At 44.9% G+C, this 26,045-nt stretch overlaps 1 protein-coding gene across 1 annotated transcript in view; it reads left to right on the top strand.

The window, feature by feature from the left end:
* Aldh1a3 (aldehyde dehydrogenase 1 family member A3) overlaps window positions 1-23,486 on the top strand; it is a 36,183-nt gene extending 12,697 nt beyond the window's left edge. The window contains exons 5-13 of the mRNA XM_015493130.2: window positions 27-88; window positions 982-1,110; window positions 2,710-2,823; window positions 5,355-5,457; window positions 7,871-8,055; window positions 13,112-13,276; window positions 14,691-14,848; window positions 15,964-16,038; window positions 21,438-23,486. Of these exons, the coding sequence (XP_015348616.1) occupies window positions 27-88; window positions 982-1,110; window positions 2,710-2,823; window positions 5,355-5,457; window positions 7,871-8,055; window positions 13,112-13,276; window positions 14,691-14,848; window positions 15,964-16,038; window positions 21,438-21,510 (1,064 nt within the window). The 3' untranslated portion in view covers window positions 21,511-23,486. The remainder of the gene's footprint in view (window positions 1-26; window positions 89-981; window positions 1,111-2,709; window positions 2,824-5,354; window positions 5,458-7,870; window positions 8,056-13,111; window positions 13,277-14,690; window positions 14,849-15,963; window positions 16,039-21,437) is intronic.
* The last annotated feature ends 2,559 nt before the right edge of the window (window positions 23,487-26,045 follow it).

Consider the following 26,045-nt stretch of genomic DNA (forward strand, 5'->3'; position numbering starts at 1 on the left):
TGCCCACTGGGTCACCTTTCTTCCAGATGACAATGTTGTGTGCTTCACCAGGCATGAGCCCATCGGTGTGTGTGGGGCCATCACGCCAGTAAGTCTGACAGCTTTTCTTGATAGACCCTTATATAGACCCCACCCAGCTTCTCTGTGTCCTTTGGAGCCAACTTCTGGTGTGTGTTTTGTGCGTTGTGCCAGTACTGATTGCGCCTGTGTTTGGTGGCCTGGTACTCCAAGGCAAGGGCTCTTGAGATAGGTTAGACCCCATTTCTCTCTCAAGAGGCCAGCTTTAGGTGTTGGCAGAAGGCATGGTAGATTCCAGCCAGTGGTTAGGAATGACCAGTATCCCTAGGAGGTGGTTTTTAGCTGGGCCTTAAAAAAAAGACAATTCAACAGGAAAAAGGGGTTCCAAACAGGATTGGCCTGGACAAAGTGGGGCTGCTTGGAAGGAAAGAGCAGGTGGGAGCCAGAGGTCAGGTGGAGATGAGCACCTGTGTCAGGTGGCAGAGGCCCACTCTGGCAGCCTTGGCTGCTGAGGGGCTGGGGCTTCCATTGGGCCGTGCCAATGCTGGTAGGTGCCTCAGGCATGCAATGATGCTGCCCATCTGTTTGGGAAGCCCAGGTGCCCAATGTGGCAATCAGGCTGGAGGATGGGGAGGCAGTCAGCAGAGTGAATTGAGGATTGAAAAAGTGCTCAGGAGGCAGGGAGGATGTCGCCCCCGCAACAAACATTTTGGAGGGGAATGTCAAATAGATCCAGCTGAATTCACTCCTCCTGGGCTACCTAGCCATGAGGACCTCACAGGTACAGTTTAGGAAGCACTGGGTAACCATGTAGCTCTGACCATGGCATCTCCTGTGTCACCCATCAACCCAAAACCTAAATGGTGAAAAGCAAGTGGTGTCCTCCCCAGAGGCATCCTTGGGCACCTGGGTGGGAGCGGGATGGACCTGGGCCCCCAAGGCCTTCCCTGTGCTCTGTCCCAGTGGAACTTCCCTCTGCTGATGCTGGTGTGGAAACTGGCGCCCGCTCTCTGCTGTGGGAACACTGTGGTCCTGAAGCCGGCCGAGCAGACCCCCCTCACTGCCCTCTATCTCGGCTCTCTAATCAAAGAGGTAAGACATCCAAAAAGAAAATAGTATGTGTTCTTGATCGCATTCCCACTCCTAGGAACCGCTCCCTGTCACAGGACGTGACAGTGGCAGCCAGCTCAAGATGGAGTGGGAAAGGAGCAGTTCCCTGTGTTTGGCTTGGCAGCTGCGCTTTCTTTCTCCTGCTTGTGGTCACTGAGCTGGAAGAAATGCCATCCCTCCCAGTGGTCCCAGTGAGAGCATGCCACTTTTATTGCGGGCTCAAACCTATGGTTTAAAACTCAATGTTTTTGTCTAGAGGATTTGCAGGAGGGTCACCCGAGAGGGAGCCAAATATCCAGGGGGTTCTTTGGGCTGTGGAGTTGTGGGGTGTAAAATGGTCCTCTTCTCTCTTGGAGGAATGACCCTATCCATGCTAGCTGAAGTAGCACAGCCAATCCAGTCTGCTCCAGGGGCCTCCCCATCAGTGCCCTCTTCTCTGCCGGTAACCATCTTCCCCACAGGGACACTGTCTCCCAGACCCATCTGGCAACCTATTTTATTCATTCCATCATCAACTTGTATATATAGCAAAGACTTAGAAAAAGAAACAGGAAGAAAAGAGGGGTGGAAGAAGAGGTCCTTTCCTTTCACTTTTCTGCTGGATCCATGGGACTGGGATGCATGTCCTGTATTCCTGTGATCAAGGCTGGATCAATGGATAATAAATCCCTCTTTCCCTTTCTTTTGGCCAGTGATGTAGGTCCTGAGCATGACATTGACCGCACTTATGGATTCTAAAATAACGACTGAAAAAATGGGAAAGTAGAGATTTGAGCACTGTGTCCCAAACTTTTCACTTTTTAAAATCATATGTTTTCAGTAAGGCATGGGACAAGTCGGGAGTAGCATCCTCTATCTTGTTCAGTATAGAGTGTTCTTGGTTATGAGGAGCCCTTGAATGTGCAAAAACAGGGCGTGAGTGTGAAAGCAGTGGCAGCCCCTGCCAGCTCCTGTGTGAGCCAGGCTGAATAAGCAAAGGACATGGAGGGAGTGATCTCTTGTTCTATTTGCAACATTAATTTAAATGTGAACAGCGTTGCTTGGGAAGGATGTTTTGCATCCTTCTGTTTTTGTATGTTTTTCAGGTGCCTCTGAGCCTGGGAGTTTGTGACAAAGTGCCTCTCGTCCCCTCAATGCACGTGCACACACATATACACATGTTCACACTCCTACACACTGACATACACATGCACATGTGTACTCACACATGCCACACACACACACACACACACACACACACACACTATTGCATGCACACATACACACTGAATGGTACTTTTCTACAAGGGGGCCAGTGCCACCTTGTGGCATCATTGTGCATTTATTTGCTCATGAGCCCTCCCTCTTGGAGGAGCCCTGCCTGCTCCCTGGGCTGGCAGCAGGGGTTGAGAAATCCAGGTCAGCTCCCAGGAGCTGACCTTGTCCAGGTCCTGGTGTGTGTGTGACCCGGACCCAGGCTTGCTATGGGGATGCTGCTCTGTGTGGGAACATCACACGGCCACAGCTTTCCCCACCCATGCATCATCTGTGACTGACACTGGTCTGCTCTCTTCCTCTGATGCCATCTCGCTTTCTTCCCAGGTTGGGTTCCCTCCAGGTGTGGTGAACATCGTGCCAGGATTTGGGCCCACAGTGGGAGCAGCAATTTCTTCTCACCCTCAGATCAACAAGATAGCCTTCACTGGCTCCACAGAGGTACCCCTCCTCACTGCTGGCACAAGTGGCAGCAGCTATATTACTTGAGACCTGCAATTATTTCCTTTAAGAATTCAAATATAATATTTTTTGCTTCTAAATTTGATAATGTTTTAGTTCATAACAATCAGTTAAAAAAGTCACTAGTCTAGTTTCCAATCTGAATAAATATTTAATAGAACTCAGAAGCCTTAGAATAAAAGATTGAAAGAGAAGATGAATTAAAAATGTAAGACATCCATGTCGCACACAATAACATAATGAAGGGATAACTAACAAACTGGGAGAAAGCCCATTGTAAAGTATGCAGATCCCCAAGGGTTTGTATCCTTCATATGTGAAGTATTCCTATAAATCAATGAAAAGGAAAAAAAGAATGATGGGAAAATGGGCAACACAGAGAAATACTGAGTGCCTAATAATTTAACCTAGTTAATTGGTGATCAGAGAAATGCATGTTCAAATGAAATTCACACTCTTCTTTTGTCTGTCCATTTGGTAAAAACTGAAGTGGTGTTGTTGAGAATATAGGAAAACAGACACTAATCAATACTGTCCCTAAAGTGGAAGGTAAGATTTAGCAGTATTGATTAAAAAATTTCAAAGTGAAAACTTTTGATTCAGAGATTCCACGTTAAGGAAATCACTGTGCTTTGGAGAGATGTGCTCATAACCTTCAAGGACATATTTCACAAATACATCTGCTCTTAAAATGTCATACGGTCATTATAACAAGAGCAATTGTCCATGACCTATTAGGAGATACGAAAAACTGAACTGTAGGAAATTAACTACAACATGATCCCATTAGTAAACCTATGTGTGTATGGAAATGGAAACCATCTGGGAAGATTCCCAAGAAATGACAATGGCCATCTCTGGGGCAGATCCTGGAATGCGAGATGAGAAAAGACACAGATGTCCCCTTTAATTTATATGCATCTGTATTTGGAATTTTTTTAATGAGAATAATCTTCTGTACTTAAAAAAGAAATGAATAAGTGCTTCCCATGTCACAAACACTCCTACCTCCATTCTAATTTAATCCAATAAGGAACCTGCCCTCTCTTCTAGAACCCTAAAGGAGGGTGCTGGTGTCCTCTGCTTTGACAGCCACGGTGGGCATCATGTAAGAGTGTAGTCAGAATTAAATTGGGCTCTAACCTACAGCCACGACGGGCAGTGGGTGCTCAGGACACTGAACTGAATAGCTGGTCCAATCATCAGGACAGAGCCGTGGCTCCTGCCCTCCAGGGGCTCCCCTGCCTTCTCACCCAGCAGCAAAGTTGTCCCCGCCCCTCCCACGCCTCTATGCAGACGTCCTGTGCCTTCTCTGGGTAACCATAAGTCCAGCTGGGAGGTGCCTGCTTCACTCAAAAGCCAAGGCCAAGCAAATGGCCTCTGTGGTCCCAGGGATTGCTCAGCCGGAGGGCACCTCCAAAACCAGGTGCTTTTAAACTGCCCCTGCAGCCCCGCTGCCCTCAACACCCCACCCCACCTCGCCGTAAATTGCCATCGTGGGACAGGCTGGTTTTGCTTTTGTACTTCCCTTGGAGACAAGTATTGTCATTATGGATTCCAGACCTCATCTGGGCCATCACCCATGAGCTTGAAGATTTTATTGTAGTCTATTTTATTTTATTTTCATAGTGCTGGGGAAGAAGCCCAAAGCCTTACTCCACAAGCCCTCTACCATGAGCTACATGCCCAGTCTGAGCTTGCTGGTTTTTAAAATGTGTTCCTCCCCCAGCTTTGGGAGAAAAGCCTCAGCCCTGCCTTTGCTAGCTGTCCAGCTCTTGGGCCTCAGCATCAGCTTTGGTCTCTAAGCGTCTTTCCGGCTCTAACATCCTTAGTGTCTTGCTTTACTTATTTCTCAAATTAAGTCATGGAGGCATGCTGGATAACCCTCCACTCCAGGGCAGGCAGGCATTGGGCCATGGGAGAGACCCCACTGGACACGGGAGGGAGGCTGAGTGTTACTGTTTGCTGTCTGATGGATTCTTCTCCTGTTTCTTCATCATGCCTCAATTCTCTGCCCACCTGCCCACTACTAGCTTCAGTCCTAATTCTCAAAACGTCCTTCAAATTATACCAAAGAGCCACGCCTTCCCTACTGGGCTGTCAGAATTTCAGCTATTACTACCACTACTACTGAGAGGTGGAGGAGTCGCCCCTCAATATCTCAGTATCTTGAGCCCTTTTCAGATGCACTGGGCCAGATTGCCGGGTCCAGAGGGGCAGGTTCTGGGAAGGCAAGTAGATGGCTATGCCCGTGGGCGAATCTCAGGGCCATCCAGAGATTCCCATCCACACCTGTGAGTGGAGTGGCTCCAGGTTGTCAGATCAGTCTAAGGGGAGATGCTGGCCGAGGCCACAGGAGCTCCATCAAGGCCTAGGGCCCCACCGAGAGGCAAGTGCCCTGGCCCTGCAGTGCTGCCTGCCAGGCTGGTCCACGACGCTGGCTAGCATGTACATTTCAGCTACATTAAGTTATGTCCAAGGTTTAATCTGGCTTGTTTTTTGTCCTGAAGGTTGGAAAGCTGGTTAAAGAAGCCGCCTCCCGGAGCAATCTGAAGAGGGTGACATTGGAGCTTGGGGGCAAGAACCCCTGTATCGTGTGTGCTGATGCTGACTGTGAGTCTCTGTCCCTTCTGGGCTTTTATTCTGGAACTTCAAACATCCTGTAAATCCTGCCCCACTTCCTGGCCTGCATTCAGGACCAGCTGAGAGAGACATGGTCACAGTCAGTGGGGGTATTTCCCACCTTGGGCCAGCCTGCTGCCTGCCAGCCATGACCAGGCAGATAGAGATCACACCGTCTGCTCTATTGCTGATAGAAAGCTACATTGGAGAAAGACATGGCCAGGGCAGAAGCTGGAGGAGCTGCCTGACGCTGCCCCTCACGATTAAGTTCATGTTCCTGACTCTGCCAGGCTGCAGTTGGGGCCCTGAGGAGCAGACAGGCCTAGTTTCCCCCCACCCCAGACCCCCTGTAGGGTGGAAAAGGGGCAAGAGAATGAGGGAAAGTGGGGAGACAGGTGTTCTTCACTCTCAGCAGCTGTTATTCTACCCTTGAGTCAGAATCTCCTGCAGTGTTCCCAGGCTCTCTGAAGAGTTCTATCTTCCTTCTTTGTCTCCTGCCTGATTGATAAATCAGAGAAAGATGGTGGCAACTGACTCTTAAAAAAAAAAAAAAAGCCCATGGTCTGTCTGGGTACTGTCTCTTCCCTGGGAAAGCCACCTGCACAGCAGTTAGGGAGTGGCTGGAATCTTGCTAGAGTTGCATGACATAATATTAAAATATATGCTATTCTTGGCTGCCATGTCTAGAAGAGAATAGAAAGGACTATACTGGGCCTTCATTTACCTACAGGGTCAACTATCAAAAAGTATGACTTCCCAATACCTTGAGGACCTTTGCCTTAAAGAATGGCCTCCCCTGTGTGTTCACTACTGCCAGAAATTCCTGTCATAAAGAACAAAACCTTCCATTCCACACACAGATAAGGCTGGAATGGCAAATATCCCTGAGGGGCTAAAAAATGGTCCTGGCACAATTTCTTGCTATGGTGTGAATGACTGATACCAGTTCCTTTTCCTGAAGCTGGTTTTCAGTGGGAGAGAAGCAGGGTAAGGAAACAAGCTCCAGATAGACTGCCCATTTCTTGCCTGGGTTGGTGCTCCCTTGTGGAGGCATCATTAGTGTTGCTCATGGTCTCTAGAGCCACATGGAGCTGTTGGGTGTTGCCCCATTGCAGCTCATATTTGGAATCCTAAACTCTCATCCAAAAGAGTCAGGACCCCTGTTTTGCATTCTTGGGCCACTGTGTCTGGGGTCCTCATCTGCACTCCAGCTCTCCTTCTTGTTCTTTTGTGGCACAAAAGTCACAACCATAACCAAAAAGTCACAGGACACATTCTGTTTGGGAGTTGGTTTTATAAGGATCAAAAAAGAAAGAAAGAAAGCCCACACTATGGAGCCATCTCCTATTCCTAATCTGGGCATTGCCAGTCCATGAAATTAAATCCTGACATAATATCAGGGGTAACACATCACCCTTCCCTGACACTTCAGCCCTCACCCCCAGCTCCTGTCAGGGTGCAGGAATGAATTAGTTGTCTTGGGGGAGGGTTTGTGTAAATTGGCACCCAGCCCAGCTGCAGGGGTGGTGGTTGCAGGGAGGGTCAACAGCTTTATGACGCGCTGTCCTGCTACCACCACAGTTTACAGACAAACCCGCCAATGGCAATGGCCTCCTTCTCAAGTCCAAGGGCAGAATCCCTCAGAGCTGTTCGGATGGACTTGGAATGAATCACCTTCCAATGCCTCCTGGGGCCCTGTGCCTTTGCCCAGTGTAAAGGGAAGCTTCATTTCTTAAGCAAGCAGTAGTATGAGATGCTGGAAAACCAGCCAACCATTGAGCACTAATAGCCCTTCTGTAAATTTGTAAATGCAAATGACATCTGACTGTCATCTTCACCCAGCAAGCATGTCCCCCCCAAATCTGTCTGTATAGCCTTCTAGCTAGGCTTTAGCAACTAATTCAGCACTGGCTCTACGATTCAGATCCAGGCCTGAGGTTAAAGCCCTGCCTTTTTTAAACTTCTGAGTCATAGATGGCATCAGGTTACTTACAAGACCCTTCTTTCACTCAAGGTGGAAAAGTTTGAGTCCTTTAAAAATTCCTACAATTGGCCCACATCAAAACTTGCCCGAGTTTTTTTCCATGGAACATTAGTTAGTCTTTCAGAGAAAGGGCTGAAGAAAGTTCCATGGGCAAGGGGCATGGAAGGTGCTACACCTCTCTGTGCCCATTAACATATTTGAGGTCCTGAGAGGTCCTGCAGGCAGGGGACTTACTTAACCCCAGACCTGAAAATCCTTTTCTCCCATCCTCTCTGGGAAATGCTGAGAACAAAATTAATTTCTGAATTGCAGCCATCCTGGGGCCTGTTTTCTTGTGTGGGCAATTAGAGTTGCAGCTGTCGCCAGGCCTCTTTAACAACTTAATCGCTTCCTCTTGCCTTGCCCGCCCGCCCCCTCCAGTGGACTTGGCAGTGGAGTGTGCCCATCAGGGAGTGTTCTTCAACCAAGGCCAGTGCTGCACAGCCGCCTCCAGGGTGTTCGTGGAGGAGCAGGTCTACTCGGAGTTTGTCCGGCGGAGCGTGGAGTACGCCAAGAAACGGCCCGTGGGAGACCCTTTCGATGCCAAAACTGAGCAGGGGCCCCAGGTAATCCGCTGAGGTGTCTGCGTATGTGGTGCTCCTCTGGGGACTGAACAGAACAGACGTGTGGCCCTACACAGTCCCCACACACTACAGGCTTTTGTGTAGAAGCCCATCAACTATATGATCCCATCGGGTTTCAGCAGGGCTATGACATGGGGGTGGACACACAGAGACACAGGGCCTCCGGAGGAAGGAGAAGTTCCCAGGGCAAAAGGCCATCTGCCTGCAGCATCCAGTCCTCTCAGTGTACTGTCCTTCTCCTACGCCAGACCAGAGCGTCAGGCCAAGCGTGGTCTCCCTGCAGCACAGAGCAGCCAGGGCAGCAGAGGAGCCAGCAGTCTTGGCTGGAGGCCCTCAAGCTCACATGTGCTGTAGCACAAGATGACCATCAGAAACCAAAGAATCCCGGATAGAGAGGGCTCTGGGGATGGGGATGCATTCCGAGCAGTAGGAACAAGTCTCTGGAGGCTTGGTTTGGAAAGCCAAGGACAGGATGAAAATGACGGTAACCATGAGATTTAATAACCTCTTTAAAAGGGCACATCCTGTATCGCTTTCTTACTAATTATGAAGTGAAGCAGATGGATAAATATTTAAAAGAGGACAGCCTGACCATCCCATGTATTATTGAAATGGAGCTCGGCAGCAACTTACTGCTTTTAGCCAAATCCTTGCTCTAGCCCTGACGTTTCAAATCCCGTGTCTGTGACTTACCCCCTGGTATCTATCCTGAAAGCTCACTGCTTACCCACTGCATCAGCACCCCGTGTTTACACAGGAAGTTGTGGATCTGAGCTCAGATTTGTCTCTGTGGCCTTGTGAAAGTCATATGATCCTTCCACCCCTCAGTTTCCTTATCTGGGAAATGGGAGTAACAGATAAATATTACAAGAATTTCATGACACCTAGGAGCTATTCAGTGAGAGGTAGGGTGTTTTTCCATATGTATTTAAAAGGAAGAAATATGAAATGACAGTCCTCCAATCTAGGTGGCATGAATGTCTATGTGTGACTTCAAGTTTTATTATCTATCCTATGGAGAGAGTCTAACTGGGGAAATAGGAACAAGGGGTGCTTTCATGGCCTTAGTGCCCACCCTCCCCTGGCTCCAGCTCATGAGTTTGCTGCTCTGTACCTCATGCTATGGTGGAGAAGCAGCTCCACTCATGGCCAACATCCCTCGTCCCCAGCAGCAGCCACAGACTTAGCAGTCAGCAATATGGGGCAGTCTATGGCCTTGGTTGGATTTCAGCTCTCAATGCAAACATTACCACAAAGTCATTATCAAATCCACTGTGATTTTTTGAGGTAATCCAGAATCAGTGGGAAATATGTGAGCTGACCCCCAGACTAAGGACCCTTTTTTACCCTGTCATTGTTTGTTAGTTTTTTTCCAAGGCTCCAGTCCTGACTCGTGAAGCCAGATATACCAAGCTCTTCCCAGGGCGTGGATGCAAGGGCGGTGGGTGTTGATTTCATCTGTGCTTTCATGCTGCTGTTCAAAGTCCTTTTGAAAGCTCACTTAAGCCATCTAACCTCAGCTTATTATTTTAGGATGTTGTTGGGTTTTTTTTTTTTTTCTCCCCAAGTGCTTTTTCATCCACGGTAATAAGATTTGATTCTGAGAGGACTTACAGCTGTCTAAATAGTCCTGTCTGCCTCATGCCTGTAAAAGAGCTAGCTGACCTAGATCAGTGTCCACTGCTGGAGAGCCGCTTGCTGGAGCACTCCAAACTCATTCAGGTTTATTTGGCAACTGAGCAACCAGGCGCATAAACAGTACGCAGGCCACCTGGCCAGGGCAGGATCCAGAGGCATCCTCCCAGGCAGAGAGAGAGTAAAGCCGAGCCTTGGGCCAGTCCTCTGAGGGCTGTATTTCCATATTTCTGGTGATGTGCCCTGCCCCGTCATCTCACTTCCTGGCAGGTACTTCTTCCTGTACTGTAAGGCACCAGCTGATGTTTCATGGGATGATTATTAGATTTAAACAGTGTGTCCATATGGACTCACCAGGGAGAGTGTTCAGATGTGTAGGGTTTTCACTGGGATTCAGTGCTGCCTGCAAGACAGACAGGGTCTTCCGGGCGGAACATGGTCAGCAGCCAGTGAGAATCTGTGGTCTGATGAAGCCCCTTAAGTGAGTCCTGTTGGTCCCCAGGGAGGTGGAGGGAGACAGCAGCACCTGGAACTTTTAAGCCAAGATTTGGTTCACACAGAGAGAAGTTGAGCTATTACTGGATCCATTGTAGTGTTCTCATCATTTTCTCAAGTGGGAATACACGCATGTGGTCTAAGCCCTAGATTTGTGAAAAGGTCTGTAGTGAAAGTGCTCTTTCCTACCCTCCCCACTTAACACCCCTGGTTCTTGCTCTTCCTCACTATGGGTATCCCATGTTCTTAATTTTTGGTGTATACCTGTAGAATTTCTTTATGTGTATACAAGCAAATATGGACATGTATTCTGATTTCCTCCCTCATTTTTATGCAAAATACACCATGATAGCTCTACCATTTGGCACTGTGTTGTATCTTAGCAAGAAATTTGAAGGTCTTTCTATATCTGTCAACGGGCACCTGCTTTGTTCTTTTATACGTGCACGTAAAATTCTGCTATATGAAGCCACTGAAATTTAAATAACATTCCCATGAACATGTGGGTGTGTGCAGCCACACACAATGCCTCAGTGTGATTTTATACAGGCACAAGGAAATCCATTCCCCAAAGTAGTGTTGCTAAGTGAGAACACATTTGTAATTGTTGAATTACATTCCACAGCACATTAAACCAATTTTTGTGCATACCCACATTGTATAAGCTTTTTTCCCCAACACTACCAACAGAATATGGATTCTTGCCCACCTGAGAGTTAAAAATGGATTATTATTTAGTTTTTTAAAGTTTTAGTTGTAGATGGACATAATGCCTTATTTTACTTACTTATTTATTTATTTTTACGTGGTGCCGAGGATTAAACCAGTGCCTCTCATGTGCTAGGCAAACGCTCTACCACTGACCCACAACCCCAGCCCTTATTTAGTTTTAATGTACATTCTACTCTCAAATAGTAAGGGAAAACATTTTGTCATATACTTAAAAGCCATTTGTGTTTCCTTTTCTATCAAATGTGAAAATGCTTTACATATTTTTCTCCCGTATATTGGTCATTTTCTTATCACTTCTAAGACCTCCTCATAGATACACTAGAGAGATTCGTTTTCTTTAGGACTTGTCAATGTTTTTTCAAAGTCCTTTTACTTTGCTTATGATTTTGCTTCCTCTTCTCCCTTCCTTTGTTCTTTCGTACTCAAATTTATGAATCTTTTCTCCTTTGGCTTGTGTATCTCAAGTCATAGGCCATCAACACTCCGAGTTTGCAAGGACAGTCTCCCACAGGAGAGAACTGAAAAACTTGTATGTTTTCATTGGTTATGGTTACATCTTTGATCTATTTGGAATTTTCCTGATATATGAGGTATGGATCAGATTCAGTATTTTAAAACTGGATCCATATTTCATGAGTCTTTCAGTCAAATGACATACTCGTTTTACACCCTCCCCTTCTAAGAAAGCCAGCCTGCTCCTCGGAGATAGTCACCGAGATGCACCATTGGGTTTACTTATTTCTCTATTTAACATCGTTAGACTGAAACCATCTCTCCTAGCTAAAAATCTCAGCTACCGTAAACCTATTAAAGCTCTGTCTCCCCTGGTCCACAAGGAAGGGCACTGTCAACAGAGTCATGATGGAGAATAGGGATCCCATGGATTTCAGGAAGAAAGCCAGTGGAGGGGAATATGAAGAGCACTTTTACAGTTGAGCTGTTCCCCACAGGGGGACCATTTTCACAGACAGTAACATGTCCACAAATCAGGTATTAGGTTATAGTACAGGGCACATTCCAGCCAAGGAGACCTCTAGACAAGATAGCAAAAGATGGCAAATTCATATTTGTACATAGGAAAGGAATGAATCTGACCTAACTTTACTATGTACAGAAATGAACATACCACAGTGAATCTTACCATTGTGTACATCCACAAGACACTAACAACAACAACAACAACAACAAAAAAAAACTAAAAGTAAACAGCAGAAAGCTCAGTAAAGGAGAGGGAATGGAATCAGGGGAGGGAGGTGGGGAGGAAAAGGGGATGTACCAGGGACTGAATTAGAACAAATTATATTCGCTTTTATAATTATATAAAAATGAATCTAATGTTATGTTTAACTGAAAAGAACCAATAAAAAAAGAAAAGATATTTAAATTTAAAAATGTATGTGTAGAAAAAGGTGGAGCCTTTCTGACAAGCTGGTTCCACACCCACCAAGGAGCAGCCCCTCCGCTCCACCTTGAAGTTCACTCTACTCTGCTTCCAGAGTTGCTGGGTAGGGCCATCAGCTTTCCTGCTCATGTCTCCTCACCATGAAAGGAGAATTTCAGAACAGTTCCCCTGATCCATGGTGTTAAGTGAGCAGGGAGCAGGATTGCCTGGTTAAATACATGATACCCATTAGATGCGAATTCCATCTAAACAACAAAGGCCTTTTTAGCACAAGTATGTCCCAAACAATATTTTTATAAATGTTTTTATATTTTTAATAAATGTCTCAAGCAAATATTGTTTGGGACATACTTATACTAAAAAAAAAAAGATCATATGTTGTTTTTCTGAGATTCAAATTTAGATGATTTATATTTTTTATTTATTAAGTTCAGCCACTTTAGCAGGGTGCAAAGTGTTGAGAAAGCAAAGAACATGAGAACTTCAAACCCATTTCACCCCCTGGCTGGCCTCACAGCATGGAGAAGGGAATCAGATGGGTGAATGAACCCCAAACCTGGGGAGGGTGAGAGCAGCCTATTGCCCAGGTCTCCCCTGGTCCAAAGGGCGCAGGTTTGTGCATTGGAGGCACATTTGCCTGCGAGGCATGGTTGTTATATGACTTAGGGCTTGGTTAAGGTATGTGGGGGAGGCCAGCATCAAAGGCCATTGACAGTATAAGATGGTGCTCCTGCCCCACGGGGAGGAGCCTTAATTCCCTTCTGGGTTTTGCAGATTGATCAAAAACAGTTTGACAAAATCCTGGAGCTGATTGAGAGTGGGAAGAATGAAGGGGCCAAACTGGAATGTGGGGGCTCGGCCATAGAAGACAGGGGGCTCTTCATCAAACCCACGGTCTTCTCAGAAGTGACGGACAACATGCGGATTGCCAAAGAGGAGGTATGTGTGGCTGCAGCCAAAGCTGTAGCCCCAGGAGTCCTTCAAACCATTCTCCTATAAGGCCCGGAAACATCAGAAGTCTTTGTGGGTAAACATTTGTCTTTTCTGTGTGGCCTTTCCTCTCTTCCTTAGGGCCCCTAAGGAGATACTTCCTGTCCCCTGTTCCCAGGTCTCTGGCACACCCTAAGGATAAGATGCCAGCCAGAGACTTGGTGCTAGCCTCAGTCTCCACTCATTGCTCTGGATCTCTGGGGAGTAGCCACCCTCCCCTGTCTTCTAGCACGTCCCTGAGTTCATCATAAAGCCCACGTGTGGAAAGCAGCCTCCACCTGTGGGTCTTGCCAGGAATCCAGCTGTAAATTCAGGGCTCAAAGTTGTCTTGAGTTCCTCCAGGTAAAGCGTAAGTTACAAGTGCTCATTCGAGGAATGTGTCCCAGCAAGAATTCTCATTGAAGTTTCCATCAGGGCCATTCCTGGGAATGATGGAAATTAAGGAGACCCCATAAGAGTGTAAATCTACCCTTGTCCTCCAACCCTACTGGTAGGCAGATGGAAGCACGTTCCTGCACAGGGCTTTTAGAACAAGACCTGATACCCAGTGATCTTTTGGGGCACGTGAAAGAATGAGCACTGCTGGAGGGCTCCCTGGACACGTGCTTCTCCTTGAGATTTTGAGGGGTTACTAACAGCGCCACGATGACACGAAGCTTAGCTCCTTAAACATCCCCATGATGACAGGTCCTGGGGAACCTGGGAATGTGTTTCCAGAGACTGGGCACCATCCTGCGGAGACAGACTCATGCCTAACATTAAATCCACTGCAGGCTCCCTTCAGAATACCCCTTAAATGTGCAAGCTCTCAGTTCTTCCCTGCCTTTTCTTTGCTGGGTTGTAGACTGTGTGAGCACTGTCCCATTTCCTCCCCTAGGAGATATCATGGAAACATGTTAGGGTGTCCTCATTAGTGGAAAAGCAGCACCAGGAGGCTGGGCCACACAGTCCTACAGCCCTGCTTAGGGACACTCTTAGAGATAACTTTCCAAAAAGGCACCTGGAAGTTTGTCTTCTGTGCACCCCCACCTGCCCACAAGGCAGGGGGTTCTCAGAAACCCTGATCGTAAAGACAGATCGCAAATACAACATATGGGGGGTTGTTATTTTTTATTATTATTTCATTTTAATCCTTTTCTTCAGAGCTCAACCATCATGCAGCTAGAAAGATGTCTACTGTTCCTTCTTCTCCATGAATAAGACCCCACCTGCATCTTAGGTGCCCCAGTTATTAGACACTTAATGTAGATGATGCCTAACACATGAACTTGTGAAAAAGGCATACAACCAGGGAAACACCTGCTCGGAGCATACATCTCCACCCAAACATGCCTCTCACTGCTCTTCTTGCAATTAATCATAGATTTTTGGACCAGTGCAGCCAATACTGAAGTTCAAAAATATTGAAGAAGTGATAAAAAGAGCAAACAGCACTGACTATGGACTCACAGCGGCTATATTCACCAAAAACCTGGACAAAGCCCTGAAATTGGCTTCTGCATTGGAGTCTGGAACAGTTTGGTGAGTTGAGTGCTTGTGTGTGTGTCGGCTCCCCTCAGTTGCTGGCTGGGTCCTTGGCTATTTCTCTGTTAGCAGAGAGCATCTAATTGTATATTATGTGGCACCCACTGTGTGGGCACTTTGCTAGAGCCTCATGACTACCTTCTGAAATGGGTTCCCTTATGGTGTTAGGTACCACATTTTACAGATAAGGAAACCAAGACACAGAGAGGTTGAGTGACTTTCCCAGGGTCACATACTGTAAAGTCATCTCTCAGTAACCTTAGGGGATTGGTTCCTGGACCTTTATATACTTGAATGTATAAGGTACTCAAGTCTCTTATATAAAATGGCACAGTTAGGGCATATAACCTAGGTACATCATCCAGTATACTTTAAATGAATTCTGGATGATTTATAATACCTAATACTTTTATCAATGCTATGTAAATAGTTGTTATATTGTATTTCTTAGGAATAATGACAAAGGGATAAATCTGTATATGTTCAGTACAGATGCAATCTTATTTTCAAAAATTTTCAATTAACATTGGTCGAATCTGAAGCTGCAGAATCTATATATGAAAGGGAACAGCTGTACCAGGCAGAGCAAGCTTCAGGGCCTATGCCTTTGATCAACTCTGCTGACTACCTGACTCTGGTTCTGATTCTAAAATCAATGCATGCTCATCTGCAAAGTCTGGATACTAGTTCCTGCCTCACCAGTAATTCTAAAGATTATATATTGTACTTCCCATTTTAAAGATGAATGGATTGAGGCTTAGCAAGTTTGAGTAACAAGCTTAGAGTCTCGTAGTTCAGGAAGCAGAACTTGGAGTCAGGTCTGTGTTATTTCAAAGCTAATTCTTATTCCCTTAGGCCATAATATTTTCCTTCTTTGTGCTTGTCTTTTCATTTGATTCCTATTCCAATGAAAAGCTCTGGGCTGAACTATATTCAAATTTTAGCTTCTGGTGGAAAGAAGAAGGCAGAAGTTAAGAACTCACTGTGTTTTAATATTGGAATTTTGCCAAAGGCCATGTGTTAGGCAATTAAGTGTCTAATTACTGGAGCACCCAAGGTGCAGGTGGGGTCTTCTCCAGGTAACTCTCAGTATCTTTTCATCCTTTATCTAGGATCAACTGCTACAATGCACTCTATGCACAGGCTCCATTTGGTGGCTTCAAAATGTCGGGGAATGGCAGAGAACTGTAAGTGTTTCTGGCACCCTAAACCTGCCCACCTAGGAATGAAAGATACACTAGAATTGCAGTGCAGCAACTTGAGCTCTCACCTGATCCCCTAACCCGCTCTGTCTGGGGCAGCCCTGTCACGAAGGCTGGCAGTCCATTCCCCACCCTCATCCTTAACCTGACTTCCCCCAGGCCACAAGACCAACCTCCAGCCTCAGCTTTCCTGCCAGCCCTCATCCTGCAGGGCATGTTCCCTAAATCCTTGATCTAGGCTTGCCAGAGGAGGCCACAGAGCTCTGAAAAAGCGCACTTTTTGCCAAGCATAGGCTGTCATTATGCACAATCTCCACTTTCTGCAAGGAAGATAGATTCAAACCCAAGTCAGGCTTGGAATCTTGTGAGCCCAGCAGAGGCCCCAAGAGACACACCATGGGTCAATCTAGTTCCTTCTTGATACTACTTTGGGAGTCCTGCTGGGCCTCCAGATCCCATCAGTGTGTTCCAACCCACCACCTACCCCTCCAACATCTCCTTTCTTTCTGGCCTGCTGGGAAAATGAGCTCTGTAGGGTTGAGATTCATGGACAGGCCTTCTTGCATCTGGCCCAGGTCCAGAGCTGGATGGAGTGCCCCCAGGGGTGGAGACGCTGTGGTTTCTAGCTGGCTCTGGCTGCTTTCCCCATCTCCTTCTTGGTGCTGCTCAGGATTTTATTAGCCTTGTGGACAAACATCTTGTAGGCTCAATGTTCCTAGGGAACCATCTGTGACAACACCCCAGGGCTGTTCCTGGGACATTTCTAAGAGCTTGAGTTCTTCCTTTTATTTAAACAGTTTGGGTCATTTATATACAAATGCATTACCTTATACTTGTTTGCACATCTTCTAGTGGGAACACACTCAAACGCTTCCCCGTAACTTGGGTCTTGGTGGGGCCTTTAAGGGCTCTACTTGTAGATACTTGAAGATAGTGTTAGAAAGGAACTGTTTTAAAGATACTGTTATAAAGGAACAGAGCTGGCTTCCACCCCTGAGCAATTGCTCTTGACCAGTCTGCATGGAATCAGGGACCTCGTATCATATCAGTCCTTCTTTCTAATCTAACTGATGGCAAATGCCCCGGAGTCATCTGCGTGTCTGAGTGGAGAGCATCCTCTTTATTTCTATAACTGGTTTCCCCTTCAAGGAACTTTAGTAAATTCTTGATCATGAAGTCCTTTTACAGCAGCCTCTTTCCTCCCGCTGGTGGCCGGCTGGTGTCTCTTTGCATTCTCTGAGCCTCTATTTCATAATAAACTCTTAAAACTGCCTGCCCACCTGAGACAGGAGGCCCAGACTGAGGTCACCTGGGTTCCCTCCAGGATCCTCCATAGTGCTGATCGCAACCGGCATTTGCTGAGCAGACTCTAGGAGGCTCTGTGAAAGCCCTGCATGTTAGTTCATGTCCTGTGACAATCTGTGAGGGGGTACAACTGCTTTCAGATGAGCAAATGGCCCAGAGAGCTAGTGAGTAGCAGAGCAAGGAATAAATGCTGGCAGCTTGGTCCCTGGACCCCCCACAGTAGAGAGCCTTGCTGGGCAAGGGTCACCTCTGGAAGCCACCTGGAGTGAAGCCAGCAGGGCTCATGTGGTCATTTGCCTCCTCTGACCTTCTGTCTTCACCCAGTCAGGTCATGAGGGCTAGGGAACTCGGATCCCCTCAGAGGCCAGATGTGGCAGCAAGAACTCCAGTCCCCAAAGCAACTGTCCTTATTTGTAGAAGCTATAGGAAGGCACATGGGGTCACCTAATGCCTAGTTTGTATGTCCCAAACTGATTCCCTGCACGGTTTCCTTATCTCCCTTCCCACCACTCCGATGGTGTCCTTACCCCCTAGCACCCCTGTGCCCTGTCCCTCTGGTTAGCCGCAGTTGAAATTTTTTTGAATGTCTGTTTTTTGGATCCTTGACATATATTTTCCCAAGATTTTTGATAAAATATTTTTAAAATATTTACAAGGAGCCTGGAAACTGCCTTCAAAACTTATTTCTATTTTTAATCATCTCTAATTAATGTCTTCATGTTGCAAGAAGTTCCCCCTTTATTTTCATTCTGGAGCACCATGCGGTAGATTCCACGGTTTTCCCCAAACCTGGCCGCCTGAGCTGGGCTGGTTACTGGCTGCCCACCAATGAGCCCTCCGGGATCTGTTTCTAGTCCAGTCTTGGGATGGAGCCTTCTGTGTTTTTTTCCTTCCTTGTCACTGTTTTCTTTTTTCCCCCTCTAAGTTCTGTGTTTTGCTTTGTAATACAATTGAGACAGTAATAAAAACTCCACATAATAAGACATGGGGAAGATCAAATTCTTCTTTCCCTGATCCTCAACCTCATTTGTTCAAGGTAACTGCTGGTCATTCGTTCATTTTGTTCACTTATTCATTCACTTTGCAAGTGTTTATTGAGCATTTCTGATGCTCAGGTATGACATTAAGTTCAGAACATGTGACAGTGAACAACACAGTCACCAGTCCCTTCCCCCTGGTGCTCTGGTGAGGTTTATTGGGAGAAAGTCTGGGCTCATGAGTGACGTTGATTGCCCAGGTGGATGAGCCACAATGGGTTGGTAAGAGCAGCAAGAACTTGAACTAGAACAACTACAGAAACAGAAAAAAAAAAATGGGGGTATCAATGTACTTATTCCTACAAGAATGATTTTAATTCTGTATTATTTATTAGTTATATACTAATACAATAGGATTTCATCACTTTCTTTACTTTTATTTAGAAATCTGACAAGTCATTAACAACCTTGAATTTTTACAATGCAACATTTTGTGCTCGTATTGTAGGTTTTCTATGAAAGCAATCAAGTCTTTTCTGGTCTTAGATGAAATGAGAGCAAACTACTCTTTGCTCTTCAGAATGGGTCTTGGTTATCTTTCCATTCTTCTTGGGGATGGTCTCCTGCAATGGACTTTTGTGTTATTTCCAAGGTGTATTGCTATTACAAACCATGCCTATGTTTCCTTGTGTGTGAATCTTTATGCACTTGTAGAAGATTGTTTTCAGAATAAGTTTCTAAAAATTGACTGCTCTGCCACGTGACAAATAGGCTCACCACTGTTTTGGTGTGCATTTCTTTAATTGTGAGAGGTTGAGTATCCTTTTCACACTTTTCAGAATTTGCATTTCTGGTTTGCAAACTATGTCCTTTTGGATTTTTCTGTTTGGTCATTTTTGTTTTCCCAGTTGGTTTGTAAGAACTTTTTATATGTTGAGGAAAACAGGACCTATTCCCACACAGGTTTATAAATTATATAATGAATATTATATAATTTATACACATCATATATACATATTAGTTTTCCATCTACTTTTAGGGACTTTTTAAGTGGAGTATCAGTGTTACAGAAGTTGAATTTAGCATTCTGTTTGTGTGTTTAGAAAAATATTATGAAATAATTCACTCATTATCATGGGTTCTTGATGATGAAAGAACATTTAAGAAACTAAGTAAAAATCTCAGTGACACGTTATTAATAAAATAACAATATTACTTTCCACCATTCACATTTTATCTAGCACATGAATTGTTTCTAATTGTTATAACTGCAAGGAGGTTATAGTATTCCCACTTCTCAGATAATGAATCTGAGGCTCAAGAGGGACAAAGCACTTGACTGACCTTCATAGTTCTAAGCTAGTGGTTCTCAAACTTGAGCATGCATCAGAATCCACTGGGGGCTGGTTAAAACAGACTTCTGGGCCACATCCTTGGAATTTCTAATTCAATAGGTATATTCATTTTCTATTATTGCTGTAACAATTTACATAAAATTAGTAATTTAAACAACACAAATGTATTATCTTACAGTTCTATAGGATAAAACTCTGACACAGGTCTCTCTGAGCTGAGATAAAGGTGTCAGTAGGCTGCATTTCCCTCTAGACGCCATTGGGGGAGTGTGTATCCATGCCCTGTCTAGCTCCTAGAGGCTGTCCTTCCTCCTTGGCTGATGGCCCTTCCTTCACCTTCAAAGCCAGCACTGTGGCATCTCTCTGCACCTGTGTCTCATTTTACTCTCTCTTTATCTGCCTTCTTCTTCCACTTTTAAGGATCATATGACCCACCCAGATGATCCAGGTTATTTTAAAATCAACTGATTAGTCACTTGAATTCCATCAACAATATTAATTCCCCTTTGCCATGTAACCTAAGTCTTTTCAGGTTTAGGGCAGTGAGACATGGACCCTTTGGGGAGGGCCTTTCTTCTACTGGCCACAGCAGGATTCAATAAGGCCTAAGCATAGGCATTTCTAGCAAGTTCCAAGATACAGCACTGGCCTGGGGACCACACTCTGAGGACTTCCGGTCTCAAGGATGGGATGAGACTATCTCAGGTCTTTCTAGTACAGAGCCTCCAGGGACCACTTTGACTTCTACCTCTTTTCCTAAATAAGCACACAACTTTTCTTTACTTAACAGCAGAGCGGGTGCTATAGAGGAATTTAAACCCAGCCGAAGCTGCTTCTTGGTTCTGGGAAGGGGAGTTGCCACAAATCTGGCCCATGTGCTGGGAAGGGGCCCCTGACTCCTGTATGACTTAAAGAAAGGAACTGCACCAAGGGCGCCAACTCAAAGGCTGTGTGTCCAGTCTGTGCTAGCATCTGCCCCTCACCCCACCAGGTGGCATCGTTCCTCTTACGCTGGTCCCCAGCTGTGCCCTCCCAGTGTTCTGTCCCTGTGATTCCCTGGCCATATCGTCTGCCAGTAGCCTTAGACTTCATTCTTTTCTGTCTCTTCATGCAGCTCCATATCACCACCTAAAACTTATAAATCCATTGTCATTTCTTTCTTTCTTTCTTTCTTTCTTTTTTTTTTTTTTTTGATACCAGGAATTGAACCCAGGAATGCTTAACCACTGAGCTACATTCCCAGCCCTTTCATATATACTTTATTTAGAAACAAGATCTTGCTAAGTTGCTGAGGATGGCTTTGGACTCACATCCTCCTACCTCAGCCTCCTTCCTGAGCTGCTGGGATTACAGGCATGAGCCATCCCTGTCCTTTCTGATCCCTGACTTCTCTTTATTCACCTACCCAAGCCCTGTTCTTTGATTCTTAATTCCCTGAACAAGAGAATTCCCCTCGTGTTTTTTTTTTAATTCCCTTCATTTTTTTTGAAGGTGAACCTTTAATTCTTCTATTTCAAAAATATCACATACAAAAACCTTTATATTTAAACATATTTCCAGTTACTTAAACTCATCATCATCCTAGCTATTACTTTCTTCAGGTTTCAGAGTTTTCCTCCCAATCTCAAACTTTTGTAGAACCCTCAACCCCAAACTGCCCAGTAGAGTAATCAGGCATTAGAACAGTTTCCACAGAACTGTGAATGGACATTCTCAGTTTGACTTTTCTTCTCTTCGGTTATCACAGAGGTGAATATGCCCTGGCTGAATATACAGAAGTGAAAACTGTCACCATCAAACTTGATGACAAGAACCCTTGAAGGAAAGAAGGGCTCCTTCCTCAAACTCTGGACAGCTGAATGTGGCACATCAAACTCGCCAAAGGAAAAAAGTACAATGCTTGACCTTCCCGGGACACTTTCTTCTGGACGCTTTCAATCTACGGGAGATTGAATGAATGCTTTTTCTTCTCCTCTCACACTCACATTTTATTGACCTAACAATGTGGATGCCCAGATGTCATGTGTGAAATTCAGTCCTGTCTGGGGAGGGAGCTGTTGGCCATTTCTAATTTTGCCTTTAGGCCAGATGTGAGAGATAGTGAAGACACTCAGGGCTCCGCTAACAAGAAACAGGACTCGAAGTATCCAGCAGTTGCTTCAGAATGCTTTGCTGAATCTGACTCCAGTAGGAATTGGGAAAGAGCTCCCTGCATGTTCTGCAAGCAGGGTCCCACACCTGTGGTCTTCTCAGGGTTGCCTGTGCACAGGACAATACCCACCCCCCATTCTGAGGAAGGGGAGAGATCATACAGAAGGGAAGGATTAGCACTAAGTTAAAAAGGAAAATTTTGAGGATCTGATGTAGGGAGCTTTTAGGAAGCACATACCATGGAAGGGTGCCAGAGGCCTTGGGCATGCACAGGTATGGGTCTTGGAGGACTGCATATTGACATTGACCATGGGATTCACCTTGAAATCAATACTGCTTTAGGAATATGACCATATCAACATCCCAAGGAGCTTACTCTAAAACTATGTGATAGGCTACTTTAACCAAGGCACTTTCTTGGCTAAAAACAATGTTAGTGTCACCTTTGCTGCTGAGGATCCCAATTTCTGTTACCACAACAACATAGCAAATCCTAAGATAATTACATCCCAAGTTTGACAATGACTCCCTTTTATAAATTATGCATTGACACCACATTCAGTAATGGTTTCTGATAAGTGAATACACTTTTCCTTTTCTCTAGTTCCATTACCTATTTTAGGTTAGTAAAAATGTACACAACTGGAAAGACTGCTATTAGAATACAGCCCTGTTTTTCGAAAGTCCTATTTTGGTATTAATTTCTGATCATTAACAAATAACACTTGGATTCCATAGAAGAACTGGGTCTTCATCCAAGTGACCTGAGAAGTTCACTAACAGGTCACAAAATTTTCAATTTCTTCCTTTGTGTATCCAAATGATGTGCAATTCTATGTTTTAACTTGGAAAACTGAAAGCATTCCCACGTAGCTTTAAAAACCAAACCAAACTTAAGTTGCGTTTTTTGGGTACTTTTCTTGTTACTAACTAGTACTTTTCTCATTGGAGAAAAAAATGGTGCTTATGTTTGAGGATTAAGTTGGAGTGGGCAATTGTAAAATGAAACTCTGTCAGAACCAGTGTGTATAAAGACAATCATGTCTGAATTAGGGTTGTCATCCTTGTCAGAGAAATGCAATATGCAATTCACCTTCTCTTCTCCAGCAGTTAACACTCCTCACTTGTACTACCAATAACTTGTTAAATCAGGATTTGACTTCGTACACTGAATTTGCAGTATCTCCAGTAACTATAGACACTAACCTTCTTAGTAGTACATTAGAGGGTTCCTATCCTTTCATTGTATAATAATGCCTTTAATATGAAATGCTACCTTATTTATAATTGATATAGTTAATGTATCTTTTTATAGCTGTAAGTGCACAGAGGTGGTGTATTTAACCTTCTGTAATATACTGTATTTAGAAATGGAAATCTATATAATATTAGAATTCACTTCTTTTAATGTTTACCCCTATGGTATGGCTTATAAGTCTATCAGACTGGGAATTCTGATCCTAACTTCAGATTGTGTTCAACAATGATAAAATAAAATCGGATATTTGAGAAATGTTATCTTTTTTTTAATTGATGGACCAAACTCATTTTAATTCTGTGGTAAGCCTGTCTGAGAACTCCTGTACCATATGGCTTGTAATAAAACAGGATCAATGACATGAATAAAATTACATTCCTCAATTGATCAGGTCCAATGTTTACCTGAGTGTAAAACCCCTTTCTATGGCTCTTGGGATTGACCAGACAGGGAGCTAAGCCTCAGAGGTTCTATGTCTTGGTTGACTAAGTTTAAGGCATCATCTAACCTGCCTGAGTCTCTTAGAGTCTCACAAAGTGATGATGGTGTGAGTGTAGAAAATGGGGATTGGTGGAAAACATTGCATCTCCAACATGAACACGAGTGTCTGCTTTGTCACTTTTCTCTGTAATGACCTAGGTGTTTGGGATTAATTTAGCAAAGTTCCTAAGACTTCTAACCAAGAAGCCTCAATTACCAAATTGTGAGCTAACACTGAGATTGGATCATTGTACTTGGGTAGGACCACCAAGCTCAACCCGTACATTTAGTGTTTAGAGCCCAGGTCACTGAGCACATAGTTGCAAAGCACCATTCCTTTGAGAAACACTTTAAAGGAGGTTGGATCAAATGTCTCTCAGTGTGCATTTATCTATGTATTTAGCAACATCTCATTTCTCAATCCAAGTGAAAGCAGAAAATTATAAAAAATGACGTTCCCCTTCATTCAGTTTTCTGGTATATGTCTTCCTGAAGGGAACCATTCTAGGGACAACAGGATGTAGAGTGTGTGTGCATGAGCATGTGTACCACACATGTGTTATACATGTGTGCTTGTGTGCCAGTGAGCGTGGGTATTTTCTCTTAAAGTGGACACTTTGAAGTGCCATAGGTTCTCCTGTTAGTGGATGGAGACTTTCTAAAGTCTTTGTCCCTTGCCCCAAGCCATGTGGAGTGCCTCAAGATAATAAGGGGTGTTTTAAAATTGTTCAATAGGAATGTCTGAGGAAGCTGAGCATCCAATTGAAGAAAGATAGTTAGAAGACACAGAAAGAACAGGTAGTTACTGTACCTTCAAAAGGCAGATTGTTAGTTCAGGGAAGTAGGTGGCTTCCAGCTGATGTAAAAGGGGTCATTCCAACTAGAAGATGCTGAAACTCTGGGTGGGATTTCAGCAAAAGGAAGAAGTCCATGGGTCAGCAAATGACAAAAAGTGAAGGAAATTAACTGCCTGGTACCAAATTTCCTGTACAAACTAGTTACATTGCATGCCTAATGGATAGAGTTAAATGCTGGTCATTTAACTCCAAACAGGTCATCTTCCTGTCGAATATACCAAATGTTTTTCTACACTAGGCACAGTTACTAGCCTAGTCCCAAACTCTTTTAAAAGGGAAGTTAAGTTGTCCCTATCAGCATTGGCCACACACCCCCTAGTGTCAGCCCAGGCCCTGGACGTGCACTTCCTCCCGGTGGCGGTAGATGGCGATGCGGTGCGCCCTGGAGGCGCCACTAGGCGGTCGGGGGGCTCACGCAACACTGTGGCTGCCCCGCCCGGCAAATTACTAGGGACTTTTCGTAGCAATCATACTTCTTCTCTTGCAAACTGGTAAGAGGACCTCAGTGGTGAGAACGGGATTGCAAAATTGTGCCCACTCTTTTGGAAGGGCGTTTTGTTACTGGACAGCCTTGAGAGGAAGCTTCTTGGGAGCAGAGCTGCCAGGTGGTCCCCTTGCCAACTAGACTCCAAATCTAGGAGTGACACCAAGTAACCGCAGCCTGGGGTGTCCTTGAGGTCGTACTGGGACCCGGATTCTGTGAAATGGCAGTGAGGGTTTTTGCAATTTGTCTCTGTGGTTTGTGCAAAGTCCTGGGAATATTTGAGGAGAGACATTACATAATAGTCTAAGGTACTGGTCCTGCCAGGTTGTAGAACCCTTTGCTTTTTTCTGAGCAGAATTCTTTTCTGGATGGACAGACAGGTGAAGTTGAATCTGAATCCTACCTGCAACATGGGCTTCAATGTTTAGGTTTGCTTTTGGTTATATGCTTCAACGACTTGATGAATACCCTTATGACAGGTCCAATCCTGGTGAATTGCCAACATTCCACCATGTTTTATTTGCCTCTACCACCCGCCCCAGGCAGATCATTAAAATGATTCACCAATCAAGTGTGGTGGCTCACACTTTTACTCCAGCTACTTGAGAGGTGGAAGCAGGAGGATGACTTGAGCTCACAAATTCAAGACCAGTCTGGCCAACAGTGAGAACCCTCACTCAAAAAAATAAATAAAACTAAATTTAAAAATTAAAAGATTCACCAAACAGCTACATCTTCGCATATACACCTGTAATTAAATCAGCAAAAGAAGAGCACTTTACAAAATATTAACGTTTTAAAAATACTTCTATATTGTTCTCTTACGGATCCACAGAAATGAATATTCACTGTCTTTTTAATATTTACAACCAGAACAGATGGCCAACATACAAGTTTGAATTAACCTGCCAATTTTGCTGCTCCTAGAGTGCAGTGTGAAAGTTGTACTGAGCAAAAAACCCCGGCAAATCTTATAACTGTGCCTGACCCCAGGGGAGAGAGCGGGAAACCAAACCCGAAGAAGACCTAGCTCTGCAAAGCCCTAGGGTCCTGGCGTCTTCCAGGGGCAAGCAGTGAACTTGATCACCTACTCCTTACAGCTAGGAAAAGCGCGGCGGGCCATTG

The sequence above is a fragment of the Marmota marmota genome, unplaced genomic scaffold (genome assembly GCF_001458135.2).
Source record: "Marmota marmota marmota unplaced genomic scaffold, marMar, whole genome shotgun sequence".
NCBI lineage: Eukaryota > Metazoa > Chordata > Mammalia > Rodentia > Sciuridae > Marmota > Marmota marmota.